We start from the raw sequence: 18,834 nt of genomic DNA, 5'->3' as shown, positions 1-18,834 counted from the left end.
GCTCCTGGTTCCCAGCTTCCACGCGGGTGCAGGGTCCCAAAGCTTTGGGCTGTCCTGGACTGTTTTCCCGGGCCACAGGCAGGGAGCTGGAAGGGAAGCGGGGCTGCTGGGATAGAACCGGCGCCCATATGGGATCCTGGGCGTGCAAGGCGAGGACCTTAAGCACTGCGCCACCGCGCCGGGCCCGGCGGCTGTTTAATTTTGCACAGTTCTGTAAAGTTCAATTTTCTTTCACCTAAATAAGGTTACTGTAAAAATACCTCATAGATGGCTCTCTTATCTGGCACGTAAACACGCAGTACATAGCTGCTATTTTTGGTAGAAGGAAAATAGTTTTTAAACTAAATTAAAATGTATTAATTGAGCCCTATAATGGGTCAGAGCTGTGAGGTGAAGCCAGACATGTTACACACATGGTTTCATTTTTTTTAAAAGTGTGGACTGAGTATCTATATGGGTCCAGTTATATTAAAATGATAACTATTTCAGAAGGGTGGATTCGATTTATTACACTATCGACTGACGTCCAAGCAAATCTCAAAGCTCCTCCAAAGACAGGCATGTTGGTGGTAGTGAATATAATTTATTGAGTGTAAACTGAATTGACAGTTGAGGCAGCTAAACGGAGGGTGTTGAGTCAATTCGCATATGTGAATTTAAAATACTCGCACCCAATTCTTTGCATATTTGATTTCACCAACATCCATTTAAAGCAATATCAGGGGTCTTGAATAATTTCAAGAAAATGCATATTATGAAAGAAAAACACTATGTCTGGATTTTTGTTTATCTTTGTACCAAAATAAACCTATCTTTGAACACCACTTCCAGAAACTTTTCAATTACCCTCATATATGTGCAGAAATATGCGGAAATTGATGCACCCCACAGAGTCCTCGGTCGGAAGTCGCGTCTCCCCTTGCCTGAGACACCAGTAGACCTCGCGGCAGGGAGAAGAAGCGTCAGCGCACTAACAAACTAAAAAAGGGCAAGCTGTGAGACTTTACCCGGGTCAGTTCCAAATTCGGGGCGGCCCCGCGATCTCTCGGCCGGGTCCGCCACCTGTTCGCCACAGCCAATGGGGCGGCGGGGGCCGACCGGGGCGGGGCGCGCCTACATAAGGCCGTGGGCGGCGCGCGCCCGCACACTCGCTTCGGTCGCGCTCTCGGGACGCTTGGGCTGACGAGGCCGTGCGCCGGGAACATTCCGCTCGTGGACCAGCCGGACCTGAGCGATGCTGCGGGTGCGGTGTCTGCGCGGCGGGAGCCGCGGCGCCGAAGCGGTGCACTACATCGCGTCTCGGGTGCGTGCGCCACCCCCTCGTCCGGCGGCTCTTCTTTCCCCTTGCTCAGCTCTGCGCGCGGAGAGGAGCGCCGCTCCCACTCAGTCCCGCTTGGTTCCCTCGCTTTCGCCAGCCAGAATGGCCTAAAGGCCTTTTCTGGCCCCCGGTTAGAGTCAGAACTTCCAGAGCCTATGCCGGCTGCCGGGAATTTGACCATCTCCCCACCCCGAGCCCCCGCTCTCCCTGGGCAGGCTGGCGTGCGTTACGGCCCTGCCCCGTGCAGAGGGTGGAAAAGCATGGTTGTCCAGTGCATTTTGTGCCTCGGCAGCTCAAGGGGGCTCCGCCCTTCTTCATGGGGCAGCTTCCAGCACAGGGAAAGGGAATGCAGTGCCGGAGACTCCTCTTGAAAGTGTGATGTTGTTAGGGTTCAGTGCTCTGGGTAAGCTTTTGGGGGAAAGCGCAAGTGGGGTGAATGGAGAAGAGGCTAAGGGTGCAGGCTGACCCGACTGCCACATGGAGCCCTGCAGTCCTTAGTGGAGTTGGAGCGAATCCAGCCCTGGCCTAGAGTCTATGGCCGGCCCCACCCTCTGCCTCTCTGGGATGTTAGCTTCTTGAGCCTGCAGACCCTCCCTTACTCCCAGGACAGGAATAGCTCCAGGATTCTGGCTCCCCCACCAACTGGCTTCGGAACACCTGTCACTCTCCCTTTGGCTTTGGGCTCCAGTGCTGTGGCCCTCTTTTTCCCTATCTATGGCTATTGAACAGCATGCAGAAATTTGGGTTGTTGAAGTGTGTTCGCTGGGTTGCAAGACTCTCCATGCCCTACCTTTTACAGGTCCCATGGTTTTAAGAGGCTTTTTGCAAGTCCCAGTTCTCCTTTTTGAGTTTAGATTTGTGCCTGGTTGAACCTCAGTTTGGCTTGTGGCCCATCTGTTGAAACACACCACATGACAGTCGGTCACTCTCAGTGCCAAAGAATGTGAAGTGACTGGAAGAGAAGAAGATTTCTTAGCTTGAAACAGATTTTTTTTTTTTTTCTGAAGGACTGGGCCCTAGTGTGCAACTGCTTCCACATTCCCACTGGTGAAAGCTAATGCTTTTTAAAAAGAGGCCTAATATTGGTAACCTTTGATCGTAAAAGGTGGAGGAGGCTCTCCCCTCAGCAGAACCGGGCAGAGAGCTGTGGAGCACCTCTCCATGGTTTTTCTTAGAAAAGTTGCTAGAAACTTGGGGAAAGCTTGCTTACAAAAACCTCTTCTATGGCCTGCATGAGGGTATAGGGTCACCCGAGACAGAAATCTTCTGGGGAGTTACAGCAGAAAAAGACAATAGACACCTAAAGAAGAAAGTGGAAACTCATCCATGACCTTTGCACCATTGGCTTGCCCTTTGCTGGGGACTCCACATGTCCGACCCTGTTCTGCTGGGTTTTCACACCATCTCTACTTTCTCCTCCCAAGTGCTATATGGGGCTGCACAATAATGTGTTGTGTTGTTGTTGTTGTTGTTCTTGGAAGCTTGGAAGAACCCTGACAGGATGGGTGCAGCGAACCTTCCAGAGCACCCAGGCAGCTACAGCTTCCTCCCAGAATTCCTGTGCAGCTGACGACAAGGCCGCGGATCCTCTGCCCAAGGACTGCCCTGTCTCCTCTTACAATGAATGGGACCCACTGGAGGAAGTGATAGTGGGCAGAGCAGAGAATGCCTGCGTTCCACCGTTTACAGTGGAGGTGAAGGTAAAGCAAGGACATGCCTGGGTGGGGAGGTGGGTTCCCTCCTGCCCTCCTGTAGTGCGGCCTCTGTTCTCCTCTCCTCCCTAACCATGTTCTCTTTAGCTTACTATCCTGCGCCTTCTCACCCGAGAGAGGTTAATGTTATCTTCATCTCTGTGGTACTCGACACTATTTGCTTAAATTATCATTTCTTCTTTACTAAGGCTGGCCGTACAGTCTCAGGGACCCTGTCTGAAAATAGCAGTCCTCTCACAGTTCCTAGGATATTCCGTCACAGTCCAACAAGGTTGGGGTTGAACAGAACATTGCTTCTGGCCCCCTTCTCTTACCCATGCTCACAGCCTCAGCCTCCACCTCCTCAGTCTAGATTTCTTTCCTGAACATCATCCGCATGATGTGTAAAACGCCTCAGGTGGATTTTGCTAAAGGATCTCAGAATTCAGTTGCCAGCCACCCCACTCACCTGGAGCTTTGTTCATTCTTTTAATTTTTGGCATTTTCATTGAATCAAGCTCAAATAGTGAAGAATCATCCTTGATTCATCCTTCAGTCACATCGTCCACATTCATTCTCCAAGATACAATAGATGTTTTACCAGAATGAATCTTGCTTCCACCCGCCTCTGCTGCTTCCTTGGACTGCCTTGGATCTCGTTCGTTAAACTCTTGTAGTTCACTAACTGCTCTCCCTCATTCACTGCGGCCACCTTCTGGCCGCTCTCAGTGATCATGCTACTCATCAGTCCCATCACTTCTCCTGCAACTCCCACCCACCCTTGGCTTGGGCCAGTGTACTGGTATTCAAGAGCCTCCACAGTCCGGCCGTTGTCTGCGTTTCCAGGAGTCTGCATTGCAAGTCATTGGCTCTTCTTAGCAATATGTTAGTGTGACAGGTTAGCAGATGTTCATTCCCTCTGTCCTTTAGTAGTACACTCTGATTTTCAAAAGAGTTTGTAAGACAACTATGCAAGTGACCAAACTCCTCACTGTTCCCTGACAGGTGCCATGTCTTTGCCCCCACCTCAGCCTCTTTAATTCTGATTCCTGTTGTCTGCAGCCATATGACTCCAGTGACAGTTTTCGCAGAGCCTGCCAGAATTTCTCTGACAAAAAGTAAATGTTCCTTTAAAACAAAACGAAACTGGTCAAATTCTTTATCCATAGGAATCTTACGTCTCGGGCTATGATGGGCTGATGTATCAGGATCCCTTATCTAAGGGAGCTTCCTGCACATTTGCAAACAAAGTCGAAGTTCCCATTTATAATGGGTGCCAAATATATTTCCAGTATGCTTAGTTATTCCTGAATTTTAATTTTTTTTCTTTAACTAGAGAGAGAGAAATTGCTTTTCAATCTGCTAGTTCACTCCCCAATTGCTTGCAACCGCTAGACTGAAGCCAGACCAGGAGCTTCTTCCTGTCTCTCATCTGGGTGCAGGGGTCCGAGCAGTTGGGCCATCTTCCACTGCTTTCCCAGGTGCATTATCAAGGAGCTGGACAGGAAGTGGAGCAGCCCACTCTAACCAGGGATGCCAATGCTATAGGTGGTTGTATAACTCACTGGCCCCAAAATATTTACATTTTTATTTGCAGTATGGATTGGGGAAATAATTTCTATCAATGCATTTTTGTTGTCATCTGAAACATTGCCTACCATAGACCAGGACTCCAGAGATGTTAACATGAAAGAACCTCCTTTCTATTTAGAGAGATGTGGTATTCACAGAGAAATGAAGGCCAAGTATTTTATGACCACCAGCTGGCAGGGCAGTTAAAGTGCCAAGAGAGCTATGGGGTTCAAGGGCTGAGTGTTCAAGGGCTTCATAGTTAGACCTGGCAGACAAGGCAATAGAGCAAGTAATGATTTCGTCTAAGTGCGATATTTGAGATTTGATGAGCAAAATAGTTTACATATCGCATACATGTTTTTTAAAGGCATGATTTTTCTATATCTTTTGAGAAGAAGTTGTCCTGCCCCCTAACCATTTTAAGTGGGTGAAGTTGAAGTTCATACTCAGGCAGAAATTTATCCTTTTACTTGTCTTTAAAATGATTGACTTTTGTACCATGTGATCTTATGGAATCAGGAATCTTAAACATTGTGCTGAGTTCTTTGTCACTTGATTTATTACTTCAGACTTTGTTGTTCATGGACTTGTGAAAAGTATACCATGCTGAAGTTTGGAGACAGATGCATTAAACATTTGACAAAAGCTTGGTAACTAGTCTCTGGTGATCAGCTGTTTGATCTTGTATAAGATTTCAGAAATTGTGCAAGATTGCAGAAATGTCTGGGCCTCAGTAAAATGACAATAATTAAGAGTTTTGCTCTCTACCTAAAATAATTAAATATGAAGGGCAAATGTTGTCTGTTAAATATTTTAAAGAACAATCTACAACTCATTGCATGGCTCCAATTTGCCAGTTACATTACCAAAATACACTAGAATTCTAGTAATGATTGTATTAGTCTCATTAATGGCATTAATTTAATATTTTTTTTCTATTTTATGCTTTATGTTAAACTATCTATTAAGGGAGGAGAAAGTAAATGTAAAACATGCATGGCACCCGGAAGCCAGAACTTTGCCTTCTAATATAGAAGAGTGACACAGATATATTAATTGATTGCAGAATAGCTAGAAAATAATGTAGTAAGCTAGTTAATGGCAATTAGGACATATGATATATTGGAAGATATGGATGCTAGAGAGGTGAGGACCATCGTTGTCAGGAAGCACAATTTTTTAAAAATTTGATTAACTAACTCATTAGAAAGGGTGGCATGATGGAGAACAAGGAAGAGACATCACGACTGGGCTTGGCTGAAGTGTGGAATCCAGAACCATCTGGGTTTCTCATGGGTAGCAGGGGTCCAGGTATAGGGTCCATCATCTGCCACCTTCATGGGCGCATTAATAGGGAGCTGAATCAAAAGCAGAGCCCAGGACTGGCACTCTGATATGGGATGTGGGTGTCCCAGGTGAGGTAGCCTCATGTTGTAACACCCGAAAGCCCTCATGGAGGTTTATCTTATGAAGCATGTTGAATGTTTGCTCTACAATGTGTGCTTTTCATTTTGTTCTCGTCTTTTTTTTTTTTTACTTTACTTTTCACAAAGCCCTTGAAAAAGGACCTTTTGCAAAATATAAGATTAATCAAGGCTAATGTAACATGTGTCTCCACTAGATAAATAAAGTAAGTTTCTGTTGACATTTCTTAGCTTTCCAAAGACAGTGTGCAAAAATTCACCTGGCAAATCCTATAAAGAATTTCAGGCTCTGAAAGACTATGTTGTTTCTAGGAATGCTGTATTTCTGCCACGGATTATTAAAAACATCATATGCTAAGCATATAATTTAGTGCTTATTACCTCACAGATGCCCAATAAATCATTACTAACCCATGAGCTAGGTTATTACGAAAGTGTAAACAATTTCCAACTATCTCTTGGAAAATACAATTTACTCTGATCATTTCCTTGCCAGACTATAAACTGTATCAGGAAAAAAAAAAAAAGACCTAACACTTGTTCAAATAACTCTTTCCCTTGGGAATTTTTATTTATCAGCGCAAACTTCGCTTTGTACAAATAGTCACGCAGGACACTTTGGAATGAGTCTGGCAGGACAACACAATCTCATCTGTTATAACCCAGTGTTAAATTCTCAAAGGCTTCTTGTCCCTCCGCAGAGTGGGAGAGATGTGCCTGGCATGAAAAGCGCGAAGTGGTGAATGGATGGGTAATACCCAGGATGTGCTGAACAGAATATAAAGAGTCATTATTACTTTCTCTTTCTGGTTGGTGCTGCAGAAATCACTAGGAGTGAATACAATTGGATTTTAATTGTTTTTTGAAGGAATACGTTGGTTTTAAAACATAGTTGGAGATTTCAGGCTGATATTTTTCACAAGCCAGACACTGCTTGACTATAGATATTTAACAGCAAGGACAAGTTAATGATTCTCGATAGACATCAGCAAATTTTTCCCACATAGAGCTAAGTAATAATTGATTTCAGACCTTGCGGGCCCTGGGTCTCTGTTGTGACTATTTAACTTTCAGCCTTCCTGTTGTAGGACAAAAGCAGCCATAGACCATGTGTAAGCAAATGCATATATTGGTGATCACATAAAACATTATTCACACACACACACGGATTGTTTCAACTGCAGATCTTAGCTTACCAACTCCCTTTTAGAGTTTCCCCAGCATCTTTATTGCTTTCTAAAGATCTGTTTTTCAGTTTTTCTTATCTTCCAGCTTGGGTCCTAGCCCAATCTATGTAAATCTAAATAATGATCTAACAAGAGGTAAATCTGCCTTAATATCCTTAATGTCTTCCACATTTTATCAACCTGAGGTGACAATGGAAACAGAGATATGGCAACTAGAAAAGATAGCCTTTGGGAATAAAGAGTAAAATACCATTGGGAACAACCTGAACTGTGTTCAGTGATGCTATTTTCACAAGATGTTGCACATTAGTTAAAAATGTTCACACCTATGGAATGTAGCCTCATCCCTTTGTGTGTTAGGCACATTGTCAGAGAAGGAGTCAGAGCAACAGTTGCGTTCTGGTCCTTCTGATCAAGGTGGTAAGTGAGCATGTGACTCCTGCAGCCTCTTTCCTTGTCTAGGAAATAAATGTGTACGTATCCTCTTTCTCTCCTAGTTAGCATTATCTAGAGCACCACATGAGAGACCTCCCAGCTAAAGTACACATGTTCCCATACACTGAGCCCATGATCCAGTTTTACCCCCTCAGAAATGATCTGATTTCTAATAGAAGCCCTCATATTGGATAAGATAAGGACCCCAAGTTGGTCAACTAATCAAAGATGCAAAGAACTTTAAAACAACTTGTTTCAAATGCTTTTTTAACTTAAAATATAACTGTAAAATGGCGCCAGTGCCAAAGCTTAGCGGCTGAAGTCCTCGCCTTGTACGCGCTGAAATCTCTTTGGAACTAGTTCTAATCCCAGCAGCCCCGCTTCTCATCCAGCTCCCTGCTTGTGGCCTGGGAAAACAGTTGAGGACAGCCCAAAGCCTTGGGACCCTGCAACCCATGTGGGAGACCTGGAAGAGATCTGGGCTCCTGGCTTCGGATCAGCTCCACTCCGGCTGTTGTGGCTGCTTGGGGAGTGAATCAACGGATGAGGATCTTCCTCTCTATCTCTCTCCTCCTCTGAGTATATCTGACTTTGCAATAAAAACAAATATATATTTAAATAAATATATAATTGTAAATTGTTTTGTTGAAGGTCAAACACTTTTAGAGAGTATATTCTCTGATTAAAGTTCTGCTTTATTATCTTGATAAATTATAAGTTGCATCACACTCATTTCCCAATGTCTTTCTTTAAATTGACTGAGACTTAGACATTTGTAAAATAATTCAAATCTGGCATTTTCTAGATTTTTAGGATTTGTGGGTTTTTTTTTTTGAGGACTTTTTAACAAAAAATTTATTTGAAAGGCAAAGTTAGAGGAGGAGACACACACACACAGAATTTTATATCTGCTGGTTCATTCTCCAAATGGTCCCAATGGCTGGAGCTAGGCCAGGAGCTTCTTCGGGATCTCCCACATGGGTGCAAGGGCCCGAGCACTTGGGCCATCTTCTGCTTTTCAAGGCACGTTAGAAGAGAGTTAGAAGTACAGCAGTCAGAACGGAAACCTACTCATGTGAGAATACCAGCATGGTGTCACAGAGGGATGCTTAACTTGCTATCCCACAATACCAGCCTTGACTTAGATTTTTTTAAAACCCACATTTTATAGTTGTTCTTAGCCAGGAGACCTTCTAAATGTTAAACTTCATTATACAGAGTTGTTTATCTCTTGTGAACCTAACCACGAACTGTGGTTTTCTCCTTTAAATATTTCATTCCGTTTTCTGCTTCTAGGCCAACACATATGAAAAGTACTGGACATTTTACCAGAAGAATGGAGGTCATTATTTTCCCAAAGATCATTTGAAAAAGGCTGTTAGTGAAATTGAAGAAATGTGCAATATTTTGAAAATGGAAGGAGTGACTGTGAAAAGACCTGACCCCATTGACTGGTCATTGAAATACAAAACTCCTGATTTTGAATCTACTGGTGAGTAATGTGGGATAACTCAACTGCCGGTATCTTGATTTCAGTTTCTTTCTTAATGTATGAAGAGAAAGCTCTGATGGTTTCTTGGGGAATCCTTTGCTTTGCTAATCTTTCAAAACTTTAAGGATCATTTGGGATTGTACAATTCCTTTTAGTACGGTTAAAAGACACACATTCTAAACTTCCTTGTAAATCTGATGGATTCTCTTTGAAAGAAGCAGTTTCCCCTGAGCTTTGTGTTTTTTCCTTCTGTGACAGTAGTGGATTCCACCTAATTTCCCTCAAGATCAGATATTAAGAGGGACTAGAGACATTTCTATTTTATTTCTGACATTATTCCATGACTATTCCTTGCCTGAGAGTTGTGTTCTAATTTGTAGTTCTAGAATGGTCCTTGACTCAGTTTTTGTCTTGTGATAACTGATAGGTGCCTAAAGAAATCTATTCCTGTATCTCAAGAAATGAGCTTACAGATGGTGAAGGCTTGGTAGATCAAGATCTTTGCGAATTACTAATAATATTGCTTTATTTTTTGTTTCTTTGCCTTTTTTGCTTGGTTTCCTTACTCCTGTATAGAAATCATGTCCATTTACTATGATACTTTCCCCCATTTTATATTATAATTATACACACATATCCAAGTAATATTATTTACCAAAAAAAAAAAAAAAACCATCTAAGATCATGTTACATCAACTTGGCTATCTTGAAGATTTTTATATTTCATTATTGAAGTTGCCTGGAACTTTCTGGTCTAATAGGTTTGTATGGTGCCATGCCCCGGGACATCCTGATAGTTGTGGGAAATGAGATTATTGAGGCTCCTATGGCGTGGCGTGCACGCTTTTTTGAGTACCGAGCATACCGATCAATTATCAAAGACTATTTTCATCGTGGTGCCAAGTGGACTGCAGCTCCTAAGCCCACAATGGCTGATGAGCTGTATGACCAGGTAAGTCCCTCTCATTGTACAGGTTTAGTACTAACTTTTCTAAATAATTCACAAAGAGATTTTCTGATATCATGTGTGTTTCTGCATGTTCAAAAACAGAGCTTTACCTAAGCTTATAATAAAAGAGTAAATGATCATCTGATAATGATGTTAAAAATAATAGCCAACAGTGATTTAATGTTTACCTGTGCCTGATGCTGGGATTTGTTCTTCAATACAACTGCAGTCAAGTTTATTCTTCAAAGCTCGCTTGCAAGGGTGTGGTAGCATTCCATTCCATGGGAAAACAGCCAAGGGCACAGAGCTTCCCAATGGGACAGAACTCACTAGGCTGAAGTCTGTTCTCTCCTTTTAGAAAAATAACCTACTCACAGAAAAATAAAAGATAGTTCGCTTGTTAAATCACTTCCCATTTGTTCGTTTAGAGAAAAACTTCAAAAATCAAAATTTCCATCTAGACAGAAGTAAATAATGAATTAATTTCACCACACTTGTTGAAGTTTGGCAAAGGAAGCATGACTCTCATTTTATGGTATGAATTAGGCTCAAGACCAAATGCCTTTTCTAAACGGAGAGAATGATTTCATCCTATTGACCTTGAATACTGAAGGTACTTTATAGGGCATGTATAGGTCATAGGGTATTTTCAAAATGAACTACTTCCCTGTCCCACTTGTTTCTACGTATCAGGGAGTTGTTATATACTCCTATATATGTTTTTTTCTATGTTTGCACCAAAAATAAGCTAATCTTTTGATTCCATTTCCCTGAATTTGTAATACCCTTGCAGTGTATTTTTCTTTTGTGGCTTCTTTATCATGGACCCATCTCTTTTCTCTTTTTTTTTTCTTTAATACTTTTAAAAAACATTTATGCATTTATTTTTGAAAGGCAGAGTTACAGAAAGAGAGGGGAGAGATAGGGAGAGAAGATCTTCCATTTACTGGTTTGTGCCCCAAATGGCCACAACAGCCAGAGATAGGCCCATCCCAACCATCACAAGCTAAGAGCCAAGAGTTTCTTCTGTTTCCCATGTGGATACAGGAGCCCAAGGACTTTAGCATCCTTTGGTGCTTTCTCATGTGCACTGGCAAGGAGCTGGATTGGAAGTGGAGCAGCTGGGACTCAAACTGGTGCCTGTATGGGCTGCCAGCATCACAGATGGCAGCTTACGCCTGTGTACCACAACACTGGCCCAGACCTGCTTCTATTCTATGCATATTTTAGTGTAGAGCTGAGTAGCAGTAACAATATTTTCTTAGCAGTATATGCCTTATAAATGATTGTCTCATAAAAACAAATTTTCTCTTGCACCATTCAGTACATTCTGTGTGTTCATTCTTGTTCTATTTAGGATTATCCCATCCATTCTGTGGAAGACAGACACAAATTGGCTGCTCAGGGAAAGTTTGTGACGACTGAGTTTGAGCCATGCTTTGATGCTGCTGACTTCATTCGAGCTGGAAGAGATATTTTTGTACAGAGAAGCCAGGTTGAAAAAAAAAAGCCACCTCTGAAATTTCATACTATATTACTGTTTTTCTTATTTTAAATTAAAACAATTTTTATCCTAAGTATTCTTGGTTTTTCTAAACGTGGAGCCAGGTCTTTACAGATTGTCTGCCTTTTATTTCCAGGTTACAAACTTCCTGGGCATTGAGTGGATGCGTCGGCATCTGGCCCCAGACTATAGAGTCCATGTCATCTCCTTTAAAGATCCCAATCCCATGCACATCGATGCCACCTTCAACATCATTGGACCTGGTCTCGTGCTTTCTAACCCTGACAGACCGTGTCACCAGGTAAGAAGGTGCTTGGGACTGTGCAAAAGCAGCAGTCTAGCCACTAAGTGATGCTGCCACTTTTATTTTAAATGCTTCTGCGGTTCGTAATAGTTCTAAAGGGCAAATTCAACAATGTTCAACATGATCACTACTGAACATTGGATTGTTTATGATGTGTTTGTTTATGATGTGTTTATTATAAGACCGCCAACAATCAGAACTGTACATTATTAGCATAATTAGTGTAATATAATCAGACATTGGCTCCTCGCTGTTGTTGAAGCTTCAAGTTTATGCTTATTGTGTATATTTTCATCAGAGTGGTTTTATCTCATAACTTGCAGAGGTGGTTCCACAGTAGCCGAATTATAAACAAAATGGCTGCTGCATAGCTAAGGCAATGCCAGCGGGCAGTGCATGTCTTCCTGTCTAGGGGGTCAGGGTCAGGCAGCCTTACCCTGCAGGGAGGAGTGGAGCTGCAGTGCCTCGGCCCTCTCCCTGCCACCCACTGCCTCCTGTTTCTTCCCATCCCTCTCTCCTTCTAGTTGGGCAGTGAATGATTTTATGTTGTTTGCAGTGCTACAGTACACCCTTGGGATGATAATTCCAAAGAAGAATTCTGCATAGTAAGGACTGTCTGAAACCAAGAATGGCAAGTGTATCTGGATTTTTTTCTTTTTGTATCTTACAGATTGATCTTTTCAAGAAAGCAGGATGGACCATAGTGACCCCTCCCATACCAGTCATCCCAGATGGTATGTTTATTAATGTGTCCTTAGAGATTGAAATGCTTCTATCAGTGACCCAGGATCGCTATAGAGAGTAACCCAAACATTAGCCATTTGCAGGACATGTTTCCCAGCAAGGAGTAATGCAGTGCTTGGGACTGCAGAGTGCTACACTGGAGCTTCGGTTTGCAACTCTTCCTCTCATAGAAGATGGGAGTGGGAGGAAAGGATAAAATGACATCATAGAAAGTGAGATATGACTTTTAAAGAAAACCTGAAGAAACCCAAATATGTATGAATATGGATTGCTTAATGACATTTATACAATTTTTTTAAGATTAAAATAAGCTTCCACGTGGAAAGTGAACTGGAAAAATCACTGAACTATGACTTAAATATATTTTTTCTTTGTACATTACTTTAAATAAAAATGAGAGTAAGCATGGTTGAATCATTGTCGGCATTTTTAGATCACCCGCTCTGGATGTCTTCCAAGTGGCTTTCCATGAACGTCCTGATGCTGGATGAGAAGCGCGTTATGGTGGATGCCAATGAAGTCCCTATCCAAAAGATGTTTGAAAAGCTGGGTAAGTACAATACGTGCAACATGTTGTCATCAGAGAAAATATTAAATAATAAGAACTGAAGAAATGAAACCCTAGGCCTAATCTATGGTTTATTTAATTCAATTTCTATACCTTCTAGGGGCACTAAGTTGTTTTACAGGTGGCCGATATGTTTGTTTTCAACAAGCATGGCCACAAAAAAATGAGAGATTCACGCGAAGCTGGTAGAGCAACCCCTTAGCAAAGAGTTTATCCGTCTTCTATGATATAGCCAACGCCTTGGTGCCCCTGCGTGTGGAGAACCAGGCATTGTCCGATGAACAAATAGATTGATCTCGCCTTCTCCAAATAAGACATTGTTGATGGTCCTTGAGAAGTAATTAAATTGTCATCAGTTATTTTAAAGGGCTTAGAAAGGAAAAGCAGCAGATGTGACTTGCATGTGTGATAAGCACAGTTAACAAAGTAGTAACATACAGTAGAAGATGAGAATGAATCATTCACCTTTGGATTAAAGAGTAGGATGGAGTTTTACTGGAGTGGAGGCTTGCTTATCCCAAAATTAAAAATTTAAACCAGAGGGCCTGGCACAGTGACCTAGCGGCAAAAGTCCTCACCTTGCCTGCCCAGGATCCATATGGGCGTCGGTTCTAGTCCCAGCAGCCCCACTTCCCATTCAGCTCCCTGCTTGTGGTCTGGGAAAGCAGTCAAGGACGGTCCAAAACCTTGGGACCCTGCACCCGTGTGGGAGACTCAGAAAGAGGCTTCTGGCTCCTGGCTTCGAATTGGCTCAGCTCTGGTCATTGTGGTCACTTGGGGAGTGAATCATTGGACGGAAGATCTTCCTCTCTGTCTCTTCTCTCTGAATATCTGACTTTCCAATAAAAATAAAGTAAATCTTTAAAAAAAATTTAAACCAGTGATTCTGGTACCATTAAGAAAAGCATTGAAGAAAAGATTTTCACTTGAGGTGCTACATAGAGCATGGAGGGATGTGTGCATATTTAACATGCTTGACGTAATGCTGAGTATCAAAGCCAAGTTTAGTGATTGAAACTGAGAATTGTTTGAAAAATCTATGTCCTGTATTTCAAGCGTACTAACCAGAAGAATTTTTTTTTTCTCTCTTGACACATCCTTTCCTAATTAATTCTCAGAGAGTTGGATTCTCGGTTTTTCCACTGAGCAGGATGACTCTAACCGCATGCTATGTTACCTTTGTTCTAGTTTTCATAGATAAACTTTTTGCATGGGGTCAGTTTCATTGTGTGCTAAGATTTTGTTGTTTTTCAATACAAAATAGTATTAAATGTCAGCTATTTGATTTATAATTTTCCTTAAAATTTTAATTTCAGTAGTTGAGGTTCCTTTAGACACAGAGAACCTGTTCTGGCAAATTTAACAAAGCAACTGAATACCGTCCAATTCAGGGATAAGTTGGCTCTAGCCTTCTGAATAAGATAGATATATAACATAATTCTGTCAGGGAACATGCTCATGGTTAAAAGTCCACCGCTTATCCCAAATGCACTTCCTACTTCTGTCCACACTCTTTTCTTAGTGTTCTTTAAAGCTCAGGAAAGTTTATCTGAGTGGTTCACACCACTTCTGTCTTCCTGATTATACCAGTCAGACCCTTTGTGACTCTCCAACTCCCTGCTCCCTCAAAATAATGAGTTCCTGGAGGGGAGAAAATAGACTTTAAATCATACTAACACATGTTTGCCATACATGCCACAACCATGCCATTACATCATTACATTCAGATTAAATAAATTGAGTGATGAGCTTTGACACTTCTACATTCATAAAACCCAGATATTGAACTACCAGATCTGTTCCATTGTTTCTTGAAGGTGGCCTGGTAAAGTTAGCCCAAGTCAAATAAACTTTCCTTATATGAGCATGTAAAGCCAGCTTTCCAGGTAGGCTAAATTATGTTTTTCCTGCCAGATTAATGTGGTATAAGCAGTATGAAAAAATATTTTAAATATTGTAATTTTAGTACTAATGTTTTTGAACATTTATAGATATGCAGTGGTATTTAGAAACTTTATGGTTTAACTGAAATTAAAAGTAAGTTTGTTTTAGTGCAATTTTTTAGATTCATGCATGATTTTTATTTATTAGAAAGTCAGTTATACAGAGAGGAGGAGAGAGAGAGAGGAAGATCTTCCTTCCGTTTACTCCCCAAACAGCTGCAACAGCCAGACCTGAGCTGATCCAAAGCCAGGAGCCCAGAGCCTCCTCTGGATCTCCCACACGGGTGCAGGGTCCCAAGGCTTTGGGCCATCCTCGACTGCTTTCCCAGGACACAGCATGGAGCTGGATGGAAGCGGGGATGCCGGGATTAGAACCAGTGCCCATATGGGATCCTGGACAGGCAAGATGAGGACTTTAACCACTAGGCTACCATGCCATGCCCAGATTCATACATAATTTTTCATAGGGTGAATTTCCCATAAACTTTTTAAAGATTCCTGTCTGCTCATCCAGTCTGTTGACTTATGAATAGTCAGTAGAACAAAACTGCCAAAATATCTGTTTCCTTTTTTTGAAGATTTTATGTTAACAGTCGAACAGACTAGATGAGATACAGTTGGTAAAAAGAGAGAAAAGACTATTCTGGGTTGGGTAGCTTTAAGGATTAGAGCCTCGGGGTTCCGACGGGTCTGTAGGCTTATTCTCTGTATGGGTATCTTGGTGTTAGTCCACCTTGCTGATCACATGTCTCTTTCAATGCAGGCATCAGTACCATTAAGGTTAACATTCGTAACGCCAATTCCCTGGGAGGAGGCTTCCACTGCTGGACCTGTGATGTCCGCCGCAGAGGCACACTCCAGTCCTATTTTGACTGAGCAGGTCTGAAGGGGCTCGTCGCTTGGCCTCAGATACAGCCAGGAAGCTTAGGAAAAGGGTTCGTTCTACTGCTTTAAAAAGTGCATGAGCTAGAGTGCTTTAAACAATCATATTCTTAACAGGGGTCTTAAGCCTGGTTTACTTTTATTACCTTTCTTTGAAATAAGGAAAATAACTTCTTCTAGGTATTACTCTCCACTCCTAAAGTTGTTTGCTATTTGGCTTCACGTGTAAAAATTTGGTGAATGTTTACCAAGACAAAAATTAGTCACTTGAATAACTTGGCCACTAATATTTAACCATCTACCTCTGTTTTTAATTTTCTTTCCAAAAGGCAGCTTGAAATTTTGGTCCTAATCTTAATTTTTTTTTCTTTTTGGAAGACTTATGTATGTTTATATTATTTTCTAGAAGAGAGAAAGACTTTGAACATAAACAGATCCTAAATGGAACTAGATAACTGTCTCTTTTTCTAATGAAGAATTTTTAATTTTTTGTTTTTAAAAAATAAACCTAGAACAGCAAACACTGAAGTGAATTTTCCATGAGTGTTTTTAATATTCTAATCTCAATACTGTAATAGTGCAACTAAAAGCATTTTCATACTACTTACCTCATTTCAAGTGAACTATTTTAATCTTTTTTCTCTCTTTATAAATCTTTACAGAAATGTTTAGTGCAATAAGATGTAACTTTGAGTTTCCATCCCTAAATTTCTTTAATAGATACATTGCATCTTTAGTAATCTTGTTTACAGATGTGCGAATTATTTTAAAGCATAGAGTTTAAAAGCATTAAAAAAAAAAACTAATGGGGGTAAAACCAACATGTGATGTGAAATAATTTTAATGTTGGATGCTGCACATGTATTTTTATGCTAATAAATGTTTGTTTTCCAGATTGGATTTTAGCAGAGTTTGGTGTCAGTCTAATTATTTTAGTGCAAGTAATGTAGCTCTTGAGACAACATTCTAATTCTCTGAACATAATTCATCACAAATTTAAACTCAGGGCAGTCACATATTGCTTATCTGTAATAATACATTCTGAAAACTGTCTAATGAGATGGTTTTATTGCCATGTGAATAGCATAGAATGTCCTTACGCGAATTAAGCTGGCTACAACATCACTAAGTGATACATTCTGATTGGACTACCATCACATTTGAGTTTATACATGTTTAACAATGTCAGATTGCAGTTTATCAGTTAATCCACTCATTGAAAAATATCTGAGTATCTTCTGAGCATAAGGGATTATTAATCCAGTCAGTGTCCCAGAAAGGAGAGTCTGTTCTCCAGTTGCTGAACGAAGTTGTTAGCAGACACTAGGGTGTGGCTCACTTGGGGAGTCACTAAATAGACTCCAGCAGGCATTGCTCAGAGCAAAGCTTTCTTTCCTGTGAAAGTCAAGGAGACAGTGTGGGAGGTAGACTTTCCTAAAGAAACTGGCCTCCTGGGAAGCAGTTTGCCCAGGCTTTTATAGCATGGTTTAGGGGCTCTCTGGGATGTAGAAAAAGTGGAGCAATTGCCACCCAAGAATACACATCTTTGTATGTTGTATGTTCAGAACTCTGGCTCCCGCTGGCTTCTTGTAGCTTTGCAGGGTTGATAATGGTAGTCTGGTCCCCTGCGTACGGTATTGTAAGACAAGCCTGCCTGGGGCATCCTCTGAAAAACTAGCTCTGATGAGTAAGCCGTTGGAGAGTCTCTGCCTCTTTTGCTGTGTCCCTAAATGTTATTACTTTTTATTCATGAAAAATATGCAAAGATTGTAGACTTTAAAGTGATTCACGAATTGCAAGCATTCTCTTCCCAACATTTCTAACTGTTTAATCATGCTTGAGAAATATATGCGTTTGTATGGATTGATACACACTTAGAATATTCCCAGGTATACAGCAATTTTATTACATACCCCTCTGCATTTTCTCCAAAACTTACTCCAGACCTTAACTGCATCTTCTTAGCTGGGATCTCATATGGGTACCGGTTCATGTCCCTGCTGCCCTGCTTCCCATCTAGCTCCCTGCTTGTGGTCTGGGAAGGAGGTAAAGGATGGCCCAAAACCTTGGGACCCTGCACCCATATGGGAGACCCGAAAGAGGCTCCTGGCTCCTGGCTTTGAATCATCTCAGTCCCAACCATTGTGGCCACTTGGGAAGTGAACTAATGGATGGAAAGTCTTTCTGTATCTCCTTCTCTCTGTAAATCTGCCTTCCCAATTAAAAAATAAATAAATCTTTAAAAATAAAAATCTCTGTCCTCTCCATGTCTCCCCCTCTCTCTGTAGCCTTGCCTTTCAAAAAATAAAAAATACTTCACAGAACTAAAAATTCTAACCTATTCCCAGGTTTCTTCCTATTCTATGCACAATGGAATGCCAGTGATTATAGTTAAGAAAATAGTTTCTGTAGGAACAGAGTGGAAAGAGTGAGATCCCCTTTGAAAGTCAAAAATCCCTTCCTGTGGCACCTGCTGCCCTCAGTGTCTCAGTGTGGACCTCAGGATGAATCTTCTGGCCATCCACACGGATCCCACGCAAGAAGCCTTGAGGTGCAACACGGGAAGAAACAGAAATCCAAGTTTCCCTTTTTACCCCAGAGATCATTGTTTTCATAAAAAATTAAGGCTGTTTACAAAATTATATGAGAAAACTTAGTTTTGTAAAGAAGTTTTCACTCATTATCTTCCATGTATTTGTGTATAATGAATCCCAAATTAAGTAAATGCCTGTGGTAAGTGCATGCTTTTTTGCATCAAATGAAATAATGTTTGTTCCATTTTTACAATTAAAGTTCTAAAATAATTTTATTTTTGATGTTG

At 41.4% G+C, this 18,834-nt stretch overlaps 1 protein-coding gene across 1 annotated transcript; it reads left to right on the top strand.

Moving 5' to 3' along the window:
* The first annotated feature begins 1,149 nt into the window (after positions 1–1,149).
* Positions 1,150–17,066, top strand: GATM (glycine amidinotransferase). Its single transcript, XM_040969684.1, has 9 exons — positions 1,150–1,303; positions 2,800–3,018; positions 8,924–9,119; positions 9,881–10,071; positions 11,426–11,563; positions 11,709–11,873; positions 12,547–12,610; positions 13,054–13,170; positions 15,895–17,066. Exons 1-9 carry the CDS (start codon positions 1,235–1,237, stop codon positions 16,005–16,007), a joined length of 1,272 nt encoding a protein of 423 aa, XP_040825618.1. The 5' UTR covers positions 1,150–1,234; the 3' UTR covers positions 16,008–17,066.
* The last annotated feature ends 1,768 nt before the right edge of the window (positions 17,067–18,834 follow it).

This window comes from Ochotona curzoniae, unplaced genomic scaffold, assembly GCF_017591425.1.
Source record: "Ochotona curzoniae isolate NIBS_2020 unplaced genomic scaffold, NIBS_Ocur_1.0 scaffold_4701, whole genome shotgun sequence".
Classification (NCBI taxonomy): Eukaryota; Metazoa; Chordata; class Mammalia; order Lagomorpha; family Ochotonidae; genus Ochotona; species Ochotona curzoniae.
This window is presented reverse-complemented; position numbering and strand designations above follow the sequence as displayed.